At 38.0% G+C, this 22,362-nt stretch overlaps 2 protein-coding genes and 1 long non-coding RNA gene across 3 annotated transcripts in view; 1 reads left to right on the top strand and 2 right to left on the bottom strand.

Annotated features, from left to right (window-relative positions):
* The window catches only part of LOC140964101 (uncharacterized), a 48,228-nt gene that overhangs the window by 14,781 nt on the left and 11,085 nt on the right, over positions 1-22,362 (top strand). The gene's annotated exons all lie outside the window — the stretch shown is intronic.
* LOC140964408 (PH, RCC1 and FYVE domains-containing protein 1-like) lies at positions 1,968-11,484 on the bottom strand. The gene is given in 10 exon segments (XM_073424170.1): positions 1,968-2,217; positions 2,587-3,131; positions 3,255-3,401; positions 3,500-4,923; positions 4,926-5,616; positions 6,064-6,183; positions 6,275-6,361; positions 6,531-6,620; positions 7,884-7,970; positions 10,957-11,484. Coding segments are annotated over 10 exon segments (3,375 nt in total). The 5' UTR covers positions 11,005-11,484; the 3' UTR covers positions 1,968-2,081.
* Positions 12,624-18,914, bottom strand: LOC140964553 (uncharacterized). Its single transcript, XM_073424414.1, has 2 exons — positions 17,846-18,914; positions 12,624-12,969 (listed from the first exon to the last, which is right to left on the bottom strand). Exons 1-2 carry the CDS (start codon positions 18,912-18,914, stop codon positions 12,899-12,901), a joined length of 1,140 nt encoding a protein of 379 aa, XP_073280515.1. The 3' UTR covers positions 12,624-12,898.

A 22,362-nucleotide genomic window follows, 5' to 3' on the forward strand; every position in this document is an offset into this window, starting at 1 on the left:
TCTATAATTTTGATTTTGATTTTGATTTTCAGATTTAAATTCATTTTTGTTTACGACATTTACTTCAGGAAATGCCGTTGAACCAGTGGGTCGTGCTTGATGATTTCTCATTAACAGCTCGTTATTCTTTTCCGCCACAGGGAGGCAGATGATAAGTTCAAAATATCTCGAAAATCCACGCACTTTATATTGTTGTTGTAAAGTTATATTCGATGCGTTAAAAGTGGAAAATGTTTTTTCAAGCATTTCCAATTCAGTAATCTCGTGCCAACAAAATTTCAATTGTGAGATTATTCGATACATCGCCGAGTTATAATCACTGACTTTCTTAAAATCTTGGAATCTCAATGTATTCCATTCATCCCATGCGGTCGGAAGTATAACTTCCCTTATATGTTCGAATCTTTCTTTTAATCTCTTCCACAAATCCATGAGATCTTTTTCAATTAGATATTCACATTTTAATCTCTCGTCGAGATGTCGACGTAAAAATATCATGACTTTTGCCTTTTCTTGTTATGTGGATATGTCATTTTCTTTTATGGTCTCATTTAGACCCAATGACTCAAGATGTATTTCTACATTAAGAGTCCATGACATATAATTTTTTCTCGTAATATCAAAAGCAATGAATTCGAGCTTTGCCAAGTTTGACATGGTGGTACTAAAAAAAATTATGATGCATTTTATTACTTAATGAATATTGCCATACAAAGTAATAATTAAATAACAAGTACAAGCATTCGTAAAAATAAAGAAAACACAAGAGGAGGATATTCTCCGATAAATACAAGATTCGTGAGTATTATAACCAAAATAATTAAAAATAACCTTGAGAAATACATCTACTTTTTTTTCTTCGAAAATTTGATGAAGAATAATTTTTAGAGAAGAAGAGAAAGTTGGAGTGATTGAATGTGTTTGTGAAATCATATTTATAGGACAAAAACTAGCTGTTTTGTTACCGTTCATGACCGTTGGTGTACAAAAAAATGTATGTATTTGTATAATTTTATGATAATAATATGATGTATATAATATTAGTCATGTTTAAATAATTATGTATATCATATCACATTATTATAATGAGGTGTCATAAAGTATTTTGTTTAAAAACTTTATAGGCTTTTATATTTATCGTATCCCTTATCAGGAGTGTGAGATGTCGTCTTAACATCCTCCCAAGATTTATAACAAGTTTTTTGAAAAATTTTATTATTTCTTATCTTTATTATATAATAACAATATATTATATATTAAATATATACAAAATAAATAAATAAACACTAAAATAAATATTATTACTTTTTTTTTTATCTTTTTCTTCTGTTTTGGAGCTTGGAAAAATATGTAAGACTTTTAGAACTTCGTGCTGATAACGTGTTATGAAAAAATAAAAAATAAAAAAATCAAACTCTCCAAATTATCAAACTACACACTTTATAATATTTTTCTTCAACTCAATTGTAAATTTCTTCACAGATGGTGACACTATTTATAAAATTTTTTTGGTAATAATCCAAAAAATAAATTACATCATTACTTTCATCATCTCACACAAATTTCTAATTTTTACAACTCTTATTTTTAACATTCAAATATTCAATACACCTATTTTGAATATTAATTTTCAACCGTACCAGTTTTTAACAGGTTCATCATTTCTAGACCGATCCGACGATTCTGTCCATAAAAAACAGTTTTCAGACTTGATTCGGACTAGACCAGTGTACGGTTCAAGTCCGGTCATCTTCCGATTAGAATTTTCTATTAATTTATTTATTTTTATGCACATAATACATAAACGAGCCACGAGGAGTTGATTGCGACACGGATGTGGACCTCCAAGACGAAACAGAACAAACGTGTTACAACTTATAACAAATATATACACCATATTGTAAGATCAAAAGCCAGCAATCGGCGATCAACGTGAAATAGAGGGGAGAATAGAAGTACAAAGTAAGAAGCTAAAAAATAGAGAACAAATATATAAAAAAATGGGTGTTTGTTGCGTCACATTGCTCATGAAAAACTACTACATGAAGCTCAGAAGGATAATTTTTAGCTCGTCTTTTTACCTATATTCGTGAAGATGGCGAAAGGGGCTGTTCTGATGTTCGGGTAGATGACTTGTCGGTCCCACAAACGTTGTACCTCTCGTAAACTTTTTCCCGGTTCTCTGACCACCAGGTCTCCGCCTGATGCTCCCCGAATCTTCTCCGACAACATGGAAAAAGCATTAAAGTTAAGTCTTGTGCTTCATTGCGTTTTTTGAAAATCGATTGTTTGGCAGACAAAACATGACACATGATTCGACAAGAAGGGACGACCGAGTGGAGGGGCGAGGGGTTCACCCCAGTACCACCAGGCCTTCCCACCCTATCCAAGGGACGGGGTATACAGGGAGTGTTACTTGCATGTAGCATAGGGCTACCTATTTTCAGCACCATTGCTCAAATAAGATTCTAAGAAATGTCTTGAAGAATTCAGTCTCAGGTCCAACCAATTAATCAAACTCATCCTTCAATCATATTGTAAACGACTACACGATTGTTACAGAAAGAAATGGAATATCACAAATACCTGAATCGTACACGCTTGAGATCTCTATTACCATCTCGAACGGCTACAAGTGTTATGTACACACCAGGTTCATATTGCTCGATCCATTCAGCCTCGATTTGACTGGCACTGCCAAGAACATCCGAGTTCTCAGATCTTGAGCCATTTTCACCATCTGGGTTTGGCCAAAATTCTTTAGTGTCAACACCCTCGGATACACTGCTCCGGTTAGTTTGGACACTATCACCACCATTAGAAGTTCTGATGTTTGAACCACCATTATTTGTCCCATTGGCGGTGGAAAGTCCAATTCCCCCAGCCTGGGAATTGCTTTCATTGCTTCTAATGGCATTTCCTGAAAGCACTTCTGAGGGCATTTGCCTACCGTTTGATGTACCTGAATGAATTCTAGGATGTGAAGCCAAGTAGGAGCTGCTGATTTGGTCGGTTCTTGAATTTGTTTCTCCATTTGCACCAGGGTAGAGTATACCATTTGGTTCCAATCCATTCGGCAGGTATACAAGTTCATACGCCCCAGGTGGTAATTTCTCAGCCATATCTTTGAGCTGGAACGAGAGAATATCAGCGTTAAAACACATTTTTGCTCTCTTTCAATCAATATATGTGTGCGTGTAGCTCAACTTTTGCTTTCTTTCAATCAATATATGTGTGCGTGTAGCTCAACGAACCTGTGCCGTAAGATACTTGATCACTTCTTTTGCAGCTTTACATTTAGCAGATTCCTCAGCAGCTAATGCCACTGCTTCTTGGACCTTCTTTGCTGATTTCTGAAGCTCCTGCTCTTGCATTTCACATCGATTTCTTAGACTCTCCACCTATATCAAATTCATCATAACCAATATTACAAATGATGAAAAGTTTCAGAAATTAAAGCCAAAAAAAGAAGGGAAATAAATAAAACTTGACGATGTACCTGAACACGCAGCTTGCTCACTTCATGATTCAGAACTTCATTGGTCTTCTTTATGCTATCACCAATGTTTTTAGAAAAAGAAAGCCCTGATGTTGTAGGAACCGGTGTTGCTGATCTAGGAGGGCTTGTTTTTCTAGAGAAGGGTGAAACAGACCGAGAACTAACATTCAAGGGTGCAATAATTGGTTTTGGAACTGTTCGACGTACATCAATAGATGTAGACATGACAGCATCTCTCAACTGAAATAGAGAAGGCTGAAACAGAGAAGGAACCTGAGAGGACCGACCTGAAGAGAATGTTTCAGCTTTCTTCCCTTGTTTTGCTGGTTTTATATCGAACTGCTTGATCAAATCAAAGTTAGATGACATGGTCGACTTGGCCAACTTTAAATCCGCCTTGTCCAGCCTATCCTTATTTTCACCTGAAAGGCGTGGAATAACATTTTTTCGATTGTTGCTACCTGCTTCTGCTACCTTACTCAGTTTCGCACAACAAGAATCACACACCCGATATGGCTTGCCAGGATTAGGTGCCAATGCTGCCCATAAAGCTTTTTTAGAACTGCAAGCGTGGCAGTGTATTAGTCCACAGTTGTAGCAATTATGCCTCTTTCTCGTAAAGCCAAATGCCTGTCTACAAGCAGAGCACTGGGATTGCTCCACACTTGAAATCCATTTGTGAAGGCATATTGCAGCGGTGTAATTCGAACCACAAGCTAGAAATTTAACATGTCTATCCTTCAATGCTTCAAGCAGAACCGGTGTTTTCCTATCTTCTACATCCCCATGACCCAATCTCCCATTAGCACCCTTACCCCATGTATATACCTCATTTTTGGATGTTAATACAGCCACGTGAAAGGCACCACAGGCAAATTCTTCAACAGATTCGACAGTAAGCTTGTCTTCGACCAAACAGGGTAACTTTCCATCTGACTGAGGATTTCCGAGCTGACCATAGACAGAACTTCCCATTGTGAAAACACGCCCAGACGTTGTTAGGCCGATGGTCAAACTATGCCCACAGGCAATTTTCTGAAAATTATAATCGATTAGAGCAGGCACACAAGTAGGCTTCAGCCGAGATTCCTTATCACCATGACCAAGGCGATTTTTATCACCATCACCCCAAGTAAACAGTTTCCCTGACGAAACACTTGCACTGGACTGAGTTACAATAACCTCAACCACAGCAGCAGTATGCCACACCCCACATGCAACAGTGATTGTCCTCAATCCCGAGACAGACTCGACCTCCCTCGGGTACGAAACACTTTTTCTATTTCCATGTCCCAAAACACCGAAAGTACCATCTCCAAATGTAAAGAGCTGTCCCGTTGATGTTACTAAAGCTGTATGCCACGGGCCGCAAGTAACCAGTGCAACTTGAAGTCCCTCGAGAGGCCCCGAAATTCGCTTTGGTACCAATGACTGACATCCGTCCCATGACCCAAGAGCTCAGCTTTATGTGTACCATCACCCCATGTGTAAAGTTCACCACCAATTGTGACAGCACAAGAGTGAAACTCTCCACATGCAACTAAATCAACACTGCAAAATGACAGAGATTCCACTAGATGAGGTTGAGCAACATCTTTCCCAACTCCATGGCCGAGCCGTCCACCTGATTCTTCCCCCCAACTAAAGACCTCTCCTTGCCTAGTGACTAAGGCAGCATGCTGGACCCCACAAGCTATATGATGCACATCCAGAACAACATTAGACTCTAACTGCCTGGGAAGTAGAGCATCAGCTTTTGTACTAATTGAACTAGCATTCTTTGCTGGACCAACCTTTATGACACGGTCGCATATAACTTCACCCCATATATACACATCACCTAAAGCATCACAATCATCTGGTGCAGAACCATTACTTGACGTACTAGGGGCACTAGAAACGCTAACGCGAAAAGCATCTGAGCTAGATCCTTTCACTTGCATGATCGGTTGATTCAAAGCCACATGTGACCTTTCTGAACAGATCGAATTATCTATGTAACTGCTCTTCAGAGAACTGCTTATATTTGAACTAATGGAAACCTCGGATGAACTAACTTTTCGTGCAGCATTCACAGAACTGTTGCTTGGACTGTTTGATGGCAAATCTCTGTTGTCCTGGAACATTTTACAAGAAACATAACTATTGAATATGATAGGAAATGACACCATCGCACTTAGCCAAATCTCAGACAAAGGTATCTACAAATCAACAAAATCTATCCAGGTAAAAATGCCACGCCCTTGAAGATAAAGTTACCTACATAGGTGATTGATTTATTTTGCGTAATATTATATATCTGAATCAGTCTATAAATAATTGAATTTTACAGCATATTTATGTTCCATGCAGTGCACAATGAAGAACATACCATAGAAGTGGGCAGGGCCCTATTGGACTCCTAAAGACGCCAAGAAAGTACCAAATTCACCTATCATTGATCCAGAGTAAAAGTTCTGATCCCCAAATACCAATTAGTATGATATTCATATTCAAGTTTCATAAGCACACTTTAATGCATTAACAAGAAATTCATATTTGCTCAAAACGGTTGCAAAACTTACATCAAAATAGAGGCCTCCATCATTCCATCCATCAATTTTTGAACGTCCAGCTTGTCCGGAAGATACCAACGACTTGAGGCCAGCTATCCAGATCTCTGCCTCAACTTTGTCCTTGCATATCTAGCAACAATATAAGAAGAGAGCGGAGCTAAATTACCTACACTGGAGATATAAAAACAATCACTACAAAAAAACTTGACCTTTAACTAACCAGGTCTAGGGATCTTTTTCCGTTGTTATAAATGAGCGAGAAGGATAAGTAGTCCTTGTCAGGTCGTAAATATCTTTGGAATACGGTCTGGCATCAAGTTGGTTATGATCCATTAAAATGACTTTACGTACAAAACTTCTGAATTCTGACGATCGTGCAAAAAAATGCTATTTTTTGGGTGGCACAGTTATAAACATAAAACTAAATTAATTAGGATAGAGAAAATCAGAAATATGAAATTAGTTGCCAATCTCACAGTTCTTTGTCCAGGAATAATTCTTGATACTGAAGCTAACTTCAAACTTCTTTCACCACTACTAGAAATCCAAATTAAAGATTTTTCGTCCTGTAATGTTGAAATCAAAATACAGCAATTAGCTTTCAGAGAAATGCATAAAAACAGAAAATGGTACGAGAGGTGATAAAAATATGAGAATATCACATACCCAAAGGAGTAAAGAACTGTAGCAATCCAACCATAGATTAAACAAACAAATATCAGCCTTACACAAGTCAAGAAAATGTTCAAAAGTTAATCATTTCTGCAGTCACTGACTTTAACCTAGAGCCAGTTTGGATACAGAAGCATTTGGCTTAAAACTCATTCAGCTGGAACTTTTTCAGAATATTTTTAAAAAAGCACAGAAGCAGTTATGTGTTTAGATAAAATAGAGAGAGAAGTTAATTTTTAAAGGAAAAGCTGAAGCTGAAGTCCAAAAATCACATTTTTTGCTTTTAGCTTTTGAAGTGATCGTCCAATTATCCCTTTTTAACAAAAAGTGCTTTCACAAACGTTTTACTCTAGAAGCTTTTGCATCCAAAAGAACTCTTACTCATATAATTGTTGCCATATTTTTTAATTGGTGACAAGCTATCTCCGGAGGATGACTCCATCATGGACAATTTCAATTTATGAGAAGGAATTATAATAACTGGAAGTCAATAAAGTTCTATGATAAATGAAAACAAATTTTCACCAAAGGTAACTCAATGCCATGCCACTTCATTAGTATGGTAGTATGGTACAAAAAATAATATAATGTCAAGTGTTTTGAGTTTAATTTATTGATAGCACTAAAGCATATTTTCCACCCTTCTAAACCTAAAATCGAGTCCAATTTTTATTCACAACATACCATTCTTTCATATTAAATAGAGATGGCATCAAACATCCTAGAATTGTAAGAGCAAGAACTAAATGGACCAAGATTTTAATTTAACAAAAAACCTATGAGCCATAGGCAACATGTTTTAGCATACTTGAATATGGTTGATACGAAACAGAGGATGTCCTTTCCTACCAGGGTAACCATTTGAACACAAACGAAAAAAGTTTCCAGATACAGTTTTTACCTAAAAACACCAAGCCTGAGCATCTTAAAGTACAAACTCCTCACAGGAGACCAGTAAAAACAAGAAAACATGCTAGTAATCAGGTATTAATGTAATTGATGACTTTGGAGATTGTCTACTTCCACCAATGTAAGCACATACGAACAAGGACTTACAACATAAGATTACAATTCCTTAATATGTTAAACCCTTTCCCAAAAGACCTTACATGCACAATTAAACAAGTGCTTATGTTGCATAAGTATAGTCAACTTACAGTAGGGAGTCTAAATGGATAAAATTTAGGTTTTCCCTTACGACCATATTTAAGTAGTTGAGCACCCTTTTTTAGAGCAATCAACGCCTGCACAAGGTAAAAGGAATAGTTGAGAATGGAGGCACTTAGAGAAGAAAACAACATGATGTCCCGACAAGGACTAAAAAAGGAAGTAAATATTTGAAAATTTTTACTTAAACATCGACAAATGAAGTAAACTTTCTCATCTTTTACTATCTTTTACTTATATTATTAAGTCCGAGTACAGAATAAAACCCGTTTTGGTGTCATGATGAATTTTCCCAAATTTCCATTCATACCCCCACCTTCCATGTCTTACAGTCACCTCTCTTTGAATGACAAACTCCGAACCACTCAATGTTTTACTTTTACCTATATCTGAAAAACCCCCTCCTCCTGCTTTCATTTATTCGTCTTGTTGATTAAAATATTATAAAAAAATTATATATTTTAAAATATAAATATCACACATACCTTAAATATATTTATGAATTTCGTTGCACAAATGCAACGCATGTGCCACGTCTGCTAGTTCTAAGACACATTAACCATTCAAAATAATAACCATTCAAAATAATAATGATGTTTCAGCTAAGTAGATTAAATAAGCCTCCATTACAGATCCTCCGCTCATCCAACCACATCCACATCACAATTTCAGGTCAATTATGGAGCCTCAACAAAAATAAAACAATATGATATGTGTCACTACCAGCAAATGAAAATTATAGTAACTAAAACAAATTTTACGAAACTTGTGGAAGTTGAGTGGATATATTTTATAAATGGAAAGATATAAACTAATATGAACTATCAACTATTAATTTGATATATGCAGACACCTATAACATCATCTGTTTTCTTGTCCTCATTTTCCTTCTTTGCTAACATTGCTACCGGGTTTTTCTTATATTAGTTACTTTAAAGACAAATGACAGAAGCTCTCTGTAAGTTTTTGAAGAGATTTCCCAAAGCAAGTTGAATCTTTGTTCATTAATTTCTTTTGTAGGATCTTAAGAAGCTGAGAGCAACTATTCATTTCACATACGATAACTTTCATTATAGTTATTATGTGCCGCGGAACTATACATAAAATTGTGGCATCACACATTACATACAGAAAAACCATAATAACCTATCAACTTTATTTAGATTTCCCGAAGGAAAGTGAAACAATGATAAAATTAAATAAAATTATAAAGACGAGATTTCTCACATTTTCCTTCTTCTGAGAACACAAGTCAATTTGAATGCACCGACAATATAGTGAAATTAATGGTTAGATTTAACAATCTTTTTCAAAATTACATTTGTAGAAGCTTTCCTTCTATGCTTTGTTTGCATATTCCTCAATCATGATCCAAACAAAGTAAGCTTATATAAATGCACCTGTTACACAGAATTTACACTGTTATTTGAATTTTCAACACTAGCATTTAACGTCTTTACATTTTCCATGAAATTGTTTCATTACTTTCTCTAAGTGTCTCCACGCTTTTACTGTGATTACTTCAGTAAAATAGTAAAAATGAAAAATATAGCATATTCATTGAGTTAAATACTGGCAAATAATGCCGCTAAGCAGCAAAGGAGATATTCCAGCATTTAGTTCTAACAAGGACGGTGCGATACTTTCTTCTGTCATTTTTCAAGTTTATTAGTATCATACAAGAATCTACAGAGCTCCCGAAATTCAAATGTTTCAGTTCACAGTTTTCTTTACTTATGGTGGATAATCCATATCATGTCAGCAATCCCCAGAATACAGCTCAGTCATAATTTGAAAAATATATTCCCTATTAAGTTCACAATAAATGTCATTCACTTCAAACAAACTGAATTATCTACCTCTATCTACATAATATTTTCCACTTTTAGTGTTGGTCCAGCTTTCACTTATTTTACCTGGTATTCTTACTAACCAAAACTACAAGCTGACAAAAAAACAGTTTAACAATTAATTATTTGAACATCTCTGCGAGACCCTTAAAAACCAGTCAGCAGAAAAATGAAAATGACATCAAATTCCCAAAGTATTACAGCCAAAAAAGAATACCAATGAAACCTTCAAAGCCTTACATATTAACATTCAATGATTTTCTTGTATATGAACCATAATGAAACTAAAGATATAGTGGGGTGAAGGAAAATAATTAATTCTTAAACCTTGAGCCACAAGGCTTATCAGAGCCTGAAACTAGACTCCCATAAGAATTCATAGTTATAAACTAGAAAATATCAAATAACCATCATTGATAAAAATATGACAAGTGAATGTTCACATCATACTAAGCTGCATAAAAGAGTAGTTTTTTTAGAAAAGAAATTTCCTCAGACTACCAAATCTACAATCCTTTCTTTTACTGATTTTTAGAAATAACTATATAGGGGTATGATATTGACCAATCCGACACGAGCAGGGCAATCGCGACCAATATATCTATTTTTTACTCCGGTTCCACAGTAAAACCGAAACTCGATGACACACTTTAAGGGCTCTCCAGTCCCACATAGGTCTAATATTTTGGGTCTGGGCTCTCCTCTTTCATTACAGTCTAATAGCATTGCTCTCCAAAGGAGACGAGGCTGTGTGGAAGGTGCAACCTCAAAAATGCCTAATATCCGGTCATTATCGATTACACAGCTCATGTCAACAACGTAAGCTGGCTTAATGTGTATATTTATAAACGAGAGTGGGCAGCCGCCGCAAGCATCAGCTTTTGGTAGGAACTAGGCAATATTACATATTGACAGTGGCTCCACAATAAAATGTAGAGTGGCCACTGAACTCTCTAATTAAGTGAAAAGACATGGTTTTGGATTGAGCTCTCATCATGGCCTACCACTCTCCCTCCCACCTCTCCTCACCCACAAGGGAAAAGGCCAAAAAAAAAAAAAGTAACATTGAATGAAAGTTGTATATCTTCACTATCGGCAACAAAACAATACAAAAAAAAAAAAGAATATTACAAGACAGAAACTGCCCACAAAATCTCATCTTCAATCCAAGAACATGCAGCAATAAAACAGGTAACACATGAGGATTAGGTACCTGCTCGATGTCACGGTCCGCATTACCATAGCTACCAAGATCTGCCATTCAATGCCAAACGTAAAATCACCACCACACCACCGCCAACACTATACTCTCCGCTCATTATCTAGCCACTCCACCGCCGCCGGACACTACCATCCAAACGACACTGGCAAATTACCCAAAAAAGAACAAACTCCTGAAAATACCACCAAAAAATACCCACCTTCACTCCCTGTTGGATCTGAAGAAACCCCGGAAAAAAAAATCTTGTCGCTTCAACTCCTCTTCATCAAAGATGAAAAGTCAAAAGAATAGCCCCTATTCTAGTATCTTTAGACCAAGTCTAGTGGCAGAGGGGTAGGTGGTGGCCGCCGGCGGAGCATAAATACGATGACAGAATGCAGTTTAGATAGTGGTGTTGGTGTAAGAAAAAGACAGAAAATTGAGTCAAAGATTGGGAAAAAGAAAAAGGAAGAAAGCTGCAGTTTCGATGTTTTGCCTGAAAAGCGAAAACTCCCTCAAAATACAAATTACTTGCATGTGATTCGGCGCGAGGAGGTGCACCTCGTTTTATAATATATATTATAGATTTGTGATAATATTTATATTGAGTTCAATAAAAATTACACATGAATATTGACTCATTTTTCTTTTTCTCATAAGAATTCTCTTTATACATCTCTTACTCTTATTATTCATAACACGTTACCAGCTTGCTTTTGTAACTAATTGAGAACGAAGATAAATATTAATATGCTGATGCTGATGAAGAAGCACAATATGTCGTCAATACTCAATTTTATAAGATATTCATTGATGCTCTAGAAGTAGCAAAATTATTATTATTGATATGTTGATGTCCACAAAGTATCATTTAGAATATTTATTTTACCCTAAATTTTGGTAATTGACAAAATAATAAAATCGATATGTTAAATAAATCAGTAGCTACATTGTTTTGTATTTCAGGTTCCCGACAGCTGATGAAAAGTCCAGCCGCTCAAGTACTTTATTTTTCACCAGCTGTAGATGTAACACCCCGAAAATTTAAAAGTCCACGCGAACCACATGCACAAGTTATTAAATTTTTTTGTATTTTAATTAAATGTTTTAATTGCATAAATTTATTATGTTGTGCACATGGACATTTTTAAATTATATTTTTCTACATGGTTGCATTAAAATGTATTTTTAAAGGTTATTCGAGTTGCGATCGAGGAAAGGAGACCGAGGACTGAAAAATAGAAAATGTTTTTATTAAATAATTGTTTTTAATTATTTTAAATAAGGGTGATTTTTTTTCATATTTTTGAAAATAAGGGGTTTTGAGGTGATTTTATACGACGGGACGTAAATTTTATCGGTGTTGGTTTTCAACAAAAATACGAATGTTTTGACAATCCGGCTAATAAATTCACAAACTTATTCAAGAAAAATCATTTTAAATATTTTAATTAAAGTACTAATGAGCCTAATTACCTTCTTAATGGGCCTAAGCTTGTTTAAGGGATTAATTAAAGTATTTAATAAGCTAAAACCCCTGCCCCAACCCCATAATACTCAAGCCACTTTCATAATTCAGCACACCAATTGTGGGGGCCCGTGCTCCTGATTAATATTTAATGACCAAACAACAAGGATATCTTAATGTAAACAGCGAAAGCGATTAAACTTTTTCATTTTGGGCCTACAGAAATTTCGGCATGACCTATTCGTAAACAGGACATTCCAAACAAATCAAACATCACAAATCATATTTATACACTCGAAATAAAGTCATAACATTAATTCACAACCTATAGCCGCACTGGCCAGGACTAAACACATGCAGAGCCGGCAAGGCTCGATCACACAACTATCAATTCAAAACATCGTAAAAATAACAATACAGCTACACGGGGCATCTCCCCGGTAAGTGTATGACTCCATAATATAGTATATATATATCTGGGAACTCTCAACCATGACTCGACGACTGGGCACCACTACCTGACGCTCCACCAGACGCGTCAAATCCTCCTGGATAACCTGCTATGGCATCAAAAACAACCACATCATAAAAAGAAACGAGGGGTCGGGCCCCAGTACGACGAACCAGTAATATTACGACAAATATAACTGATATGAAATAAAATCAAGTAAAATGTGATGCAATGCAATGTAATGCAATGCGTGAAAGCTAACAACTCATAACGGATACCAAACGGAGTCCAAATGAATCGCATCAACAACAGTAACAGTGGCCACCCGTGCCAGGAACGTAGCAACGCAACATCAAGTCGCCACTAATCCATGCACGTAGCATCGAGGGTACGGGAGCTATCCGCTCAGCCCTCATGCAAGTCATCAGGAGTGCTAATCCTACCCACCCGCTCCATCGATGACGCAACAACTCGATAGATCAGTAATAATAGCAATCAACGGAGTCAAGGCTCGAAATGCTATGCACTGATAGTATCAACACCAATAAATGCATGAATGCAATCACGTAGTCACAGAAGCATATAAGGCACGCCACAACTCATTACAAAGTACTTAACGTCATTTCACATCATATAGACGTCGTAATGAAAACAGTTCGTACGTACCTCAACTGAACCCTTAATTTAGCACTGAAATTTCTTAAGAATTTCTCGAATAATCCAATCCTGTGGCAAATAATTCATTTCATATCAAGTTCAGTTTATTTTTCCAAGATTCACTAATTTAGCCTAAAAGTCCAACAATTCATAATTTAGGCTTTAATATTTCTCAATTCATATACGACAATTCTATAGCATCGAAACACTTAATTATTGAACACTAAAATTCGAAAACCCAATTTTAAATTTATGAATTTTCGAAATTAATCCAAATAAATTTCGAAAATCTGGTAAATACCTCTAATTGGCTCAATTCTTGTACCTACAATCAATAATATAACAATTATCAATATTGGTACCAAATTTAACCCAACAAAAATACAACCACCTTGCTGGAATCATGATTTGTACCTCAATATATATACCAAAATGAAGCCTATGACGTAGGGAACAAAACCCCTCAGTCAATTTCCGAATTCCGGTGATGTACGGGCGGCAATTCGACGGAGAAAGGGAAGACGGGTTTTCGAAAAGTGTCGAGAAATACTTCAAGATGGGTACCAAAACGTAGCTCTCGTCAAGGGCTTTCCAACCATATATTTACTTGAATTTTTCAATCACCGGTGCGGTCACAATCGGCGGTCAAAGTGACGGAAATGGTTTGACAATTTTGTACAGAGAGTTACGGGAAGAAGGTGAAATCGGTGATGATGATTCTCGTTGCTTTTTCTTTTTTTTTTTTTTTAGTTTTTTTTAATTTAACTTATTACTAAATGGGCTGGGCTTTGGGATTTTCTTGGGCTGGGCTCTCACATTCTCCCCTACTAATAACAGATTTCGTCCTCGAAATCTAGCATACACAAAATTTATACAAAAGTCGTTTATAAACATTTACCACTGATAGTACATAGGGAAATCAGAATACATGGAATAATTTATTACATTTTCAAACAAATGAGGCCATTCCTGACGCATTTTAGACTCTAATTCTCATGTAGCTTCTTCTCTCCCATGTCTACTCCATTGCACCATAACCAATGGAATCGTCTTATTCCTCAGTTGCTTCTCTTTGCGATCAAGAATTTGCACTGGATGCTCAACATAGCTAAGGGAACTATCCAACTCCACCTCATCAGTCCTCAAGACATGAGAAGGATCCGGCTCGTACTTCCGCAGCATAGATACATGAAACACATCGTGTATCGCAGACAAACTCTGTGGTAAGTCCAAACGATAAGCCAAAGTGCCAATCCTCTCAACAATCGAATATGGACCAATATAACGCGGAGCTAACTTCCCTTTGCGCCCAAATCTCATAGTACCACGAAATGGTGATACCTTCAAGAAAACCTGATCACCAACCTGAAATTCTAAAGGTCTACGCCTTTTATTAGCATAACTGACTTGACGATCCTGAGCTGCTTTCATTCTTTTCTTCATCATCTCAACCTTCTCTTTCATTTCTTGAATAAATTCTGGAATTGACATCTGTCGTTCTCCTATATCTTCCCAGCATATCGGAGATCTACACTTTCTACCGTACAAGGCTTCAAATGGTGCCATTCCGATGGTTGCTTGGAAGCTGTTATTTTAAGAGAATTCAACAAGTGACAATGATTCCTGCCAACCACCCCTAAAATCCATCACGACTGCTCGCAACATATACTCGAGTGTCTGAATGGTCCTCTCTGACTGACCATCTGTCTGTGGGTGATATGCAGTGCTCATTGCCAACTTTGAACCCAATGCTGATTGCAAACTGCTCCAAAACTTAGAAGCAAACCTGGGATCACGATCTGATACTATGGTTACTGGCACACCATGCAATCTTACTATATGATCAATATACATTTTTGCCATTTTCTTATAAGTACAAGTACGATCATAAGGAATAAAATGAGCTGATTTGGATAATCTATCAACAATCACCCAAATCGCATCACAACCACGATTTGAACGAGGCAGGTGTGTCACAAAATCCATAGCAATGTGCTCCCAATTCCACTGTGGCACTTCCAGACTATGTAACACACCACCAGGTCTCATTCTCTCAGCTTTAACCTGTTGGCACGTTAAACATTTAGCTACAAATTCAGAAATCTCTTTCTTCATGCCTTCCCACCAATAATGAGATTTCAAGATATGATACATCTTCTTGATTCATGGATGAACACTGTGTCGACTACAATGAGCTTCTCGAAGTATAGATTCTTTCAGATCTATCAAATTCGGAACCACAAGTCTACCATTATAGCGTAGACATCCATCTGAAGCAACACTGAACTTGTCTGATTGACCTGTCATAGTCAATTCTTTCAGTTTATGAATATGCAGATCAGTTCTCTGTGCTGCTTTGATTTTAGAAACAATTTGTGGTTCAACTTGAATAGATGAAACTATAAAGTAGTCGCCCTTAGACCGATAAGTCCATCCTGAAGTTCTCAAATGCTCATGAACTTTTGAAATAGTCAAAGATGTCAACATTTTAGGTTGAACCTTTCTACTCAGAGCATCTGCAACTTGATTCATCGTCCCTGGTTGGTACTGAATATCACAATCAAAGTCTTTAAGCAATTCTAACCATCGACGTTGTCTCATATTCAAATCAGACTGTGTGAAGAGATACTTCAGACTCTTGTGATCAGAATAAATCACAAATTGTTCACCGTACAGATAATGACGCCATATCTCTAATGCAAATACAATGGCAGCCAACTCCAAATCATGCACTGGATATCGAGTTTCATGTGGCTTCAATTGACGAGAAGCATACGCAATCACTCGCCCATGTTGCATCAAAACACAACCAAGTCCATTTAGAGAAGCATCTGTACAGACAACAAATCCACCTGAGCCTGAAGGCAAAGCTAGCACTGGAGCTGGGGTCAACTTTTCTTTCAAAGTTCGGAAACTAGACTCACATTCCGCAGTCCATACAAAACGTCGATCTTTCTGTGTCAACTGGGTCATCGGCCTAGCTATTTTAGAAAATCCCTCAATAAAACGCCTATAATACCCAGCTAATCCCAAAAAGCTTCGAATTTCAGACACATTTGTTGGTTTAGGCCAGTTGATAACAGCTTCAACTTTACTAGGATCAACAGATACTCCTTGTGCAGATATAACATGGCCTAAAAATAAAACTCTGTCCAACCAGAACTCACACTTAGAAAATTTGGCATACAATTGTGCTTCTCTGAGTGTTTGAAGGACTAGTGCCAAATGTTCTTTGTGCTCTGTTTTTGACTTAGAATAAATCAAGATATCATCAATAAATACAATAACGAATCTATCGATGAATTCTCGAAATACCCGGTTCATTAAATCCATAAACACTGCGGGTGCATTAGTCAAACCGAAAGGCACAACTAAGAATTCATAATGCCCATATCGTGTCCGAAATGCTGTCTTAGGAACATCTTCCTCTCGGACTCTAAGCTGATGATATCCGGAATGAAGATCAATCTTAGGATACACAGAAGTACCCTGCAACTGATCAAACAAGTCATCAATACGCGGCAGAGGATATTTATTCTTCACAGTAGCCCGATTCAACTGCCGATGATCGATGCACATTCTCATCGTTCCATCTTTTTTCTTTACGAACAATACTGGAGCTCCCCAGGGTGACATACTTGGTCTGATATATCCTTTCTCCAGTAAATCCTGTAGCTGTTCCTTGAGTTCTTTCAACTCTGTTGGAGCTAAACGATATGGTGCTCTAGAAATAGGATTCGTTCCTGGCATCAATTCAATGCTAAGATCTATTTTCCTTTGAGGTGGAAAACCTGGAATCTCATCAGGAAATACATCTGGAAAATCCTTGACAACGGGAATGTCTGAAACTTTCAATCGTTCTTCTCGTGTTGCATCAAGAGCATAAATAAAAAATCCTTCATTTCCGATTGACAACAACCTGAACATTTCCATTACAGATACTAATGGAATTCGAGACTGTGAATCATAACCATAAAAATTCCATTTGCTGCCATAATACGGTCTAAATCTGACAACTCCATGGAAACAATCCACAGTGGCTCGATAATTTGTCAACACATCCATTCCCAGAATACAGTCAAAATCATTCATGACTAATTTGATTAGATTTGTTATCATAATATTACCCTCAAATCTAATCACACAGTTCAAAACTATCTCACGGGACATCAAATATACACCGACAGGAGTAGCAATTGACACAGTATCCAACAAAGGAATAGTAGCAATCTCATTCTCATCAACAAATGCATCAGATAAAAATGAATGAGATGCTCCTGTGTCTATCAATATGCGTGCAGGATAGTCAAAAACATAACAAATACCTGCAATCACTCCTCCTGGTGCATCCTGAGCCTGGTCCTGAGTCAAAGCATGGACTTGGGCTTGCTGTGGCCCTGGAAATGGCTGCTGAGTAGGACCTCTGGGAGGTGGGTAACTAGATTGCTGAAATGATTGGGTAGGAGCATATGGTCTAAAGACTGGTACAAGGGGAACTTGACCAAACGGTTGTGGCTGGAACTGCTGTCTCCCTGCATTAGGACATACTCTGGCGTAGTGTCCAATCTGACCACAATTATAAAAAGTCCCCTGAACTCCTACACATTGGGAACTGAAATGTCGACCACCACATCGGTCACAATGCACAGTGCTAGACGACCCAACAGAACCTCCCCCTCGTGCACTGCCTGAACTGGAGGAGCTGGATTGAGACTTCTTCTTGAATTGCTTTCCTTTTGCCTTGTACCTCTGCTGTTTGGGTTGTTGGTATGACTGTACAGGCTGATATGGAGGTAAATCCACTGGCATTAACATACTACTCCCAGATCCCTGAGAAACAGATGATGGACCTGGCTGTGGGTCTCCTCTGAGCAAACTTGCTTCAATTTTCTTCGCCTTTTCCACTGCTTGAATATACGTATTAGGCGATCCAGTCATTACCAAAGTATGAACAGTCCGCTGCAACCCGTGCAGAAAACGTGATAGTTTAGCCTGATCATTCCTAGCAACATGTGGAACATAGGGCAAAAGAGCAGAAAACTGTGAAGCATATTCCACCACTGATTTATTGCCCTGCACCAGCTGATTGAACTCTTTTTCTTTAGCAGCATAATATGATGGTGGTGCATATTCTTGGGTAAAGTGAGCACGAAAAGCATCCCAAGTAATAATGTCACCAGATTCCTTCATTGCTTCCTCTATGGCTTCCCACCAGAGTTGTGCTCGGTCTTTAAGTTGGTAGATAGCAAGCTTCAATCTAATATCTTGGGAATATTCCAACAAATTAAATAGATGATTTATACTTTTCAGCCAGCCTGCTGCTTTTTCTCCGCTCTCATTGCCAAAGAATTTTTTAGGACGTAATTCCTGGAAATGAGAAATTATTAACTGCATTCCTCCAACTTTCTGTGTCAGCTGCTCCAGGTCTTTCAGGTCGAGGAGGTTCTTGGTTCACTTCTTCTTCAACATTTTGAGCGACTTGTCCTCGAGGTTGACCGCGTCTACCTCTAATGATATCTGCAAGTCCTCGAACATTTTGCGCCTCATATTCTTGCGCTATTTCTTTTCCTTTTCTACCTCTTCCTCCAGGTGCCCTTCTACAAGACACGAGTATTAAATCCACAGGCAGATAACAGGTAAAAGAAAGTTATAGGCAAGTTCTAAACTACATTTCCTGCCTAATCAGCTAGTCATTCTAACGCAGATCAATTCAAGCAAATCACACCAAACAATTCAAATAAGAGCAAATAGTCAAACACATGCACAATCATGTTATTTGCGTCTAGACTCAAGTGCCCTAGACTCTAATTCGAGCATATCCCAGTTACGCTCTGATACCAACTGTGGGGGCCCGTGCTCCTGATTAATATTTAATGACCAAACAACCAAGATATCTTAATGTAAACAGCGAAAGCGATTAAACATTTTCATTTTGGGCCTACAGAAATTTCGGCATGACCTATTCGTAAACAGGACATCCCAAAAAAGTCAAACATCACAAATCATATTTATACAATCGAAATAAAGTCATAACATCAATTCACAACCTATAGCCGCACTGGCCAGGACTAAACACATGCAGAGCCGGCAAGGCTCGATCACACAACTATCAATTCAAAACATCGTAAAAATAACAATACAGCTACACGGGGTATCTCCCCGGTAAATGTATGACTCCATAATATAGTATATATATATCTGGGAACTCTCAACCATGACTCGACGATTGGACACCACTACCTTGTGCTCCACCAGACGCGTCAAATCCTCCTGGATAACCTGCTATGGCATCAAAAACAACCACATCATAAAAAGAAACGAGGGGTCGGGCCCCAGTACGACGAACCAGTAATATTACGAGAAATATAACTGATATGAAATAAAATCAAGTAAAATGTGGTGCAATGCGTGAAAGGTAACAACTGATAACGGATACCAAACGGAGTCCAAATGAATCGCATAAACAACAGTAACAGTGGCCACCCGTGCCAGGAACGTAGCAACGCAACATCAAGTCGCCACTCATCCATGCACGTAGCATCGAGGGTACGGGAGCTACCCGCTCAGCCTTCATGCAAGTCATCAGGAGTGCTAATCCTACCCACCCGCTCCATCGATGACGCAACAACTCGATAGATCAGTAATAATAGCAATCAACGGAGTCAAGCCTCGAAATGCTATGCACTGATAGTATCAACACCAATAAATGCATGAATACAATCACGTAGTCACAGAAGCATATAAGGCACGCCACAACTCATTACAAAGTACTTAACGTCATTTCACATCATATAGACGTCGTAATGAAAACAGTTCGTACGTACCTCTACTGAACCATTAATTTACCACTGAAATTTCTTAAGGATTTCTCGAATAATCCAATCCTGTGGCAAATAATTCATTTCATATCAAGTTCAGTTTATTTTTCCAAGATTCACTAATTTAGCCTAAAAGTCCAACAATTCATAATTTAGGCTTTAATATTTCTCAATTCATATACGACAATTCTATAGCATCGAAACACTTAATTATTGAACACTAAAATTCGAAAACCCAATTTTAAATTTATGAATTTTCGAAATTAATCCAAATAAATTTCGAAAATCTGGTAAAAACCTCTAATTGGCTCAATTCTTGTACCTACAATCAATAATATAACAATTATCAATATTGGTACCAAATTTAACCCAACAAAAATACAACCACCTTGCTGGAATCATGATTTGTACCTCAATATATATACCAAAATGAAGCCTATGACGTAGGGAACAAAACCCCTCAGTCAATTTCCGAATTCCGGTGATGTACGGGCGGCAATTCGACGGAGAAAGGGAAGACGGGTTTTCGAAAAGTGTCGAGAAATACTTCAAGATGGGTACCAAAACGTAGCTCTCGTCAAGGGCTTTCCAACCATATATTTACTTGAATTTTTCGATCACCGGTGCGGTCACAATCGGCGGTCAAAGTGACGGAAATGGTTTGACAATTTTGTACAGAGAGTTACGGGAAGAAGGTGAAATCGGTGATGATGATTCTCGTTGATTTTTCTTTCTTTTTTTTATTTTTTTTTAATTTAACTTATTACTAAATGGGATGGGCTTTGGGATTTTCTTGGGCTGGGCTCTCACACCAATTCTCCCCAAGATATTCACACGACATTCACACGTCAAAAACTCAAGGAGAAAGTTCAAAAGTTTGCTAGGAAAATTCAAGCCGTCGTCTTCTCGTCGCCGTTCTTCAAATCGTCAACGATAATTCGTGCGTTTTACACGCAAAGGCACACCATATTCTCCTTTCTACTCATCCATCACACCATAGTATTGGTTTAAATATGTATTGCATGGAAAAACAAGATGCACTTTTATTATTTTCGTTTTTGTGCTTCATCATGAATTTGAAAGCTTGGTAATTGATTCAAAAACCTGTTTAATATGTTAAAAAGGGGCTGCCATGATTAAGACATGATTAAGAAATGTTTTACACGATTTTAGATTCTTAGAACTCATCCAAAACACCACACACGATCAAGAACACCAGCTGGAAGCAAGTTGCTGTCATGGTGGGTTGAAGGGGTTCGGTTTTGATCATGTTGGCTCGGTTGGGTCTTGGCTTGGGGCAAGGCTTAGCTATGGTCGTGATTGAGTCAAGGGAAGAGTCCTATCCATGCTAGGACTCGAGCCAAGAGGGCTGGGCTAGGACTCCCACCCGAGAATGGAAGGGAAGTAGCGTAGGGGTTTCAGCTGGTGCAGGGAAGAAGAGGCTCGGCCAGGGGGCTCTGGGCTGGGCTAGGCCGACTCTTTAGGGTCCTAGGAGGGTGCTTGAGGGGCTGGTTCAAGGACCGGCTCGATGGTTAAGCAGCTGGACAGGAAAACATAGAGTTCTGCCATACAAGGATTCTCGGCCAAGCATGTACGTATCTGGTGCTGTGCTTTGTGCGCGAGTTCAGGGACTTGGGCTGGTCTGGGTGTGGTCCAGGGATGGTTAGGGTCATGAGGGGTCAAGTGGTCAAGGGCTGGAAGTGTCCTAGGTGGCTAGGAGTCCCAATACATTAAGAACACTAACACACGCACACAAGCATGCATTCAGGTCCAAGGTGTAGGGGCTGTAACTTGGTTCTAAAGGCTGGTAATGGGCTGGTCTTGGTCAGTAGAGTCTCTAGGTGGGTTGGCTAGGTTTTGGTTCAAGGCGGCTCGGGCGTTGCTCGAGTGAATTAGGAAATGGCTTGTGTGTTCGATAATGTGTCTATTTCGGAAATTAAAAGGCTAAAAATGAATCCATGGGTCCACGAGGGTGGCTCATGACTTGGAAGGGTAGAATAAATCTTAAAAACGTTATGTTTAAA

Source organism: Primulina huaijiensis, chromosome 18 (assembly GCF_012295235.1).
Source record: "Primulina huaijiensis isolate GDHJ02 chromosome 18, ASM1229523v2, whole genome shotgun sequence".
Taxonomy (NCBI): Eukaryota; Viridiplantae; Streptophyta; class Magnoliopsida; order Lamiales; family Gesneriaceae; genus Primulina; species Primulina huaijiensis.

Coding starts and splice junctions, on each gene's coding strand:
- LOC140964553 (XM_073424414.1), bottom strand. CDS start 18,914: ATGCAGTTAATAATTTCTCATTTCCAGGAATTACGTCCTAAAAAATTC. Junction 12,970..17,845: donor ACCAGGAGGAGTGATTGCAG/GTATTTGTTATG, acceptor ATGCCATAGCAG/GTTATCCAGGAGGATTTGAC.